Below are 3,727 nucleotides of genomic sequence, written 5' to 3' on the forward strand. Positions count from 1 at the left end.
GCCGCGACTGCGGCCGCCACGGCCTTGGCCTGGCTCTGCGCGGCCGGGTAAGGCGGCACCGGGAGGCTGCCCGCCGCCGGCCAGAACATGGGGAACGTCGGGTACACCGTGGCGGCGGCGGCGGCTGCGGCCACGGCCGCAGCGTCCTTGGCTGCTCCGGAGGGCTGGTGCCCCCAGAACATGGCACCTCCGCCGGGCCCTGCCCCGGCCCCCGGGGGCAAGTGGCCGGCTCCCGGGCCCCCTGCGCCCCCGCTGGCGCCCGCAGCCCCGCCGCTCCCGGCGCCAGGGCCGCCCTTGGGCTCGCTTGCACCCAGCACCGGGTCGTCCTTCTTGGGGCAGAGGCCGAAGGCCGTGGGGAATCCGTAGGGGTGCGGGAAAAGTGGCGGGGGCAACTTCTGCAGGAGGCCGAAGCCCTTGCTGGGCACGGGGATCACCGGGTAGCTGCGCACGCCCGCGCCGCCACTCGGCCCTCCGGGGCCCGCCGGGCCAGTGCCAGCTGCGAGACCCAGGCCTCGCTGTGGGTGCGGAGGTGGAGGCCCCGGAGGCCCAGCCGCCTCATCTTCCCCGCAGCGGAGGCTCTTGTGGGGCGGCGGACCCGGGGCCATCTCCGCGCCGCACCCGGGGCCCCCCGCACCGCCGCCGCCACCACCGCCCTTCCCCGGGCCGCCCGAGGCGCTGCTCGCCCCGCCGCCCCCGCCGCCTCCCTGCAGCGAGAAGGTCCGCTTGCGCGTGCCGCCATTGAACATGGCCTTGACGTCCTCCCACGCGTGGCTCAGCTCGTCCGTGGCCGACTTGTCGCTGAGCTTGAGGTGCCGGCGCCACGAGTTGAAGTTGGCCGCGTCCGGCTGCGTGTACTTGGCGTCTGGGGTGCGGTGCGAGTGGAAGATGAACTTGTTGGGGGAGAAGTACATGCTGCAGTAGCCGCACTTGATGCACTTGGCCCGGGAGCTATTGTAACGCGCGGGGATGAAGCTGCCGCGCGAGCCCCACGCGCACTCGTGCACCACGTCGAAGGCGAAGTTCTCGGGCAGCTTGGGCGGCTTGTGCTCGCCCAGGAACGACTTGCACAGGCGCTCGGCCTCGCGCTTGGTGATCATGCCGCAGCGGCGCGACGAGATGGGCATGGCCCCGGCGCGCCGCAGGATCTCCAGCTGCACCGGCGTGCACTGCACGCACGTGATGCCCAGGGCCACGCGCCGGTTGTGTATCTCATTGTAGCTGTAGTTCTTGAGGAGGGTGTTGGAGATCTGGGCCAGGCACAGGCGCTCCTGGCCGTCGATGACCAGCGACACGATAGGCACCCCGTACAGCGACGTCTCGCCCACCTGGTTGGGTTTGAGAGCGCTAGCGCCCGAGTAGGGCTGCAGCTCCTGCTTGGAGGTGGGCGAGGAGCTGCCCTCGCGCGCCGGCCCCAGCTGGGTGGTGAGCGCCTCCATGCCGCCGCTCCTGCGGAACAAGAGAAAGCAGAGAGCAGATGAGCCATTTTCAGCGGCGTCGCCGCCGCCGGGGCCCGCCCAGCGGGGCGCCGGGAGTCAGGCGCGCGGGGGAAACTTGGCAATGGGGAGCCGGAGCTCATTCGCTTCCCCGGACCGGCGCCTTTTGTTATTCTGACACGTTCTGGCGCCTGAACAAAAGCCCCCGGGGTTTAGGGAAGGAGAGGGAGTAACGCAGACCACAGGAATGCTCAAGCTATTTGGAACCCAAGCCGGTTCACACATTGGGGAGGAAGTTGAGGCCCAGAGACCGAGAGGGACTTGCCCAAGGCCACACAGCAAAGCCACTGCCGAGACCTCGGTCCCCCCTCGCAGCCTGCCCTGCCGGTCAGGGTTCTGAAGCGCGGACTTGGGGGACCCGCCGCCCCTGTGCTCAGCCGCGCAAGCACGCCGCGGGCCCGGGCCGCGCCGGGAAGGGCTGGGAGGCGGGGGAGGGGCGGTCACTGGCCATCTCCTGGCAGCTGGGGTGGGGAGGTGGGACGAGGGGAGGGACCCGGCCGTGGGGGAGGGAGGACAGGAGGCGAGTGCTGTTCGAGGTGCTGAACCCGACCCTTCCAAAGCGCACTGGGGCGCCCACCCCAGGGCAGTCTCTACGGGCGCGCAGCTCTGGCCGAGCTCGCTCCCCGGAACCGCAGCTCCGGCTTCTGCTAACCCGAGCGCCTACTCCCACTCCCGGCGCCCAGCGTTCGTGGAGCAGAAAGATTCCGGTGGAGCCTAGACACCGTTCCCCCCTTAGTCTTCGCTGGGCCTCGGCTACGCAGTTCCTAGGCACGCGGCGTGCATTTTAGCCACGTTCCGGGTCAAAGTTGGTTTCTAGCGGGGTCAACCACCGGGGCTCAGAGGCTGTCAGGGAAGTTTCTCGGGAGCCACCTTTTCTCGTTTGCGTGCAGTGATCCAGTCCCCGAGTTTCTTCTTCAGATATGTGCCTCCTGCTCAGGCCAAGTGCAGATTGCGGCGATGCTGGGCTCCCTCTTTCGGGGGCGGGGGCTCTCCACTCCGAATGCCCTCCATGCCCCCTGGTTTCCACTCGCGTGCACTGGAGGCATGCCAGGCCGATTCTGAAGCCGCTGCGAGCCTCCGGGCACGGAAGTTGCTGCCAGGCTCCCACTTTACTCCGTGGCCAAGGCAGGAAGGGGCGAAGGACTGATGCTTTCGGGAACCTCTAGGTCTCCCGGCCCAGCCGCGTGTCCTCAGACCTCGATGGTTCTGCCTTTGCCCTCAGCTCCAGGCGTCCCAGCCTCCCAACGCTGGGCGGCCCACTGCCTAAACTTGGCGAGAAAGGCAAAGGCATTTTCCCAGGGCAGGTTCCGCCAGCCAGGGGGTGCTGGGTCAAAAGCCTTCTGGAGCAGACTGGGATCCTCTGTCTCTCCCCTCTTTATTTATCTAAGTGTTCCTCATCTGTTGGTGATCTTATCTGTCCCTGAACTGCCTGTCTCCTCCAGCTCAATCCTCTTTGTCCCATCTGTCTTCGTGCCTTCTTCAAGTATCAGGCTATTTATCTGCTATCTGTTTGTTCCATCTTGATCTTTACGGATCGAATTTAAACAAGTTGACCCTTCTTTTGAGTTGAAGTCCCTTGTAACATTTCAGAAGACAAGGCCCAAGTTCTAACTCCCCTCGCTGAGGGGAAAGTGAGAGAAGCCTTGCTGTCTTCTGAGGGACTCCCACGCGGGCTAGGGAGGTGAGGTGACCCAGAGAGCAGCCTCCGGGAAAGAACAGTGGCGTCCCGGTTTCCCGAAATCGACAAGTGCGCCTGGCCCGCATGTAATGAACGGAGCGCGTGGAGCTGAACGTGTTCTCCAAGCTGCGGGGCCGAATCCTCGCGGGGCTTTTCCCGAGTGGGACAAGGGGGCTCTGGGCCCAGGTTCCAGGGAATCGGGACCCTGAGAAAGACACAGAATGTCAGGGGCCCAGAGGGAAGCCTGCGAGCGGGGCCATCAGCAAAGGCTCAGCAACCAGGGCCAGCTGAGAGAACTCGGGTCCTCTCCAGGGTCTTAGGGGGCGAGCTGAGGGTGGGCGAAGCTGGCAGCAGCGGACTCGAGAGACTGTAGACTCGTTAGGTCTGATGATAAAAACAACAGCCACAAGAACCCAAATGGGAACTAAACGAAAACAAGCCGGCAGGGCCCTGGGACGGGGTGGCGGGCGACCGCGCCGGGTACTCACCGTGAGGCGGCGGCCGGAGCGGGGCGAGGGGCGAGCGGAGGTGCGCGGCGGACAGAGCGGCGGGCGGG

General features: G+C 66.5%; 1 protein-coding gene across 1 annotated transcript in view; it reads right to left on the reverse strand.

Moving 5' to 3' along the window:
- Positions 1-3,727, reverse strand: part of SKOR1 (SKI family transcriptional corepressor 1) — a 13,007-nt gene that overhangs the window by 6,867 nt on the left and 2,413 nt on the right. Inside the window, 6 exon segments of the mRNA XM_006886692.1 lie at positions 282-515; positions 756-1,446; positions 1,759-1,954; positions 2,338-2,402; positions 2,404-2,422; positions 3,162-3,376. Of these exon segments, the coding sequence (XP_006886754.1) occupies positions 282-515; positions 756-1,446; positions 1,759-1,954; positions 2,338-2,402; positions 2,404-2,422; positions 3,162-3,376 (1,420 nt within the window).

Source organism: Elephantulus edwardii, unplaced genomic scaffold (assembly GCF_000299155.1).
Source record: "Elephantulus edwardii isolate Elephantulus edwardi_28Jun2011 unplaced genomic scaffold, EleEdw1.0 scaffold00050, whole genome shotgun sequence".
In the NCBI taxonomy this organism is placed as follows: domain Eukaryota; kingdom Metazoa; phylum Chordata; class Mammalia; order Macroscelidea; family Macroscelididae; genus Elephantulus; species Elephantulus edwardii.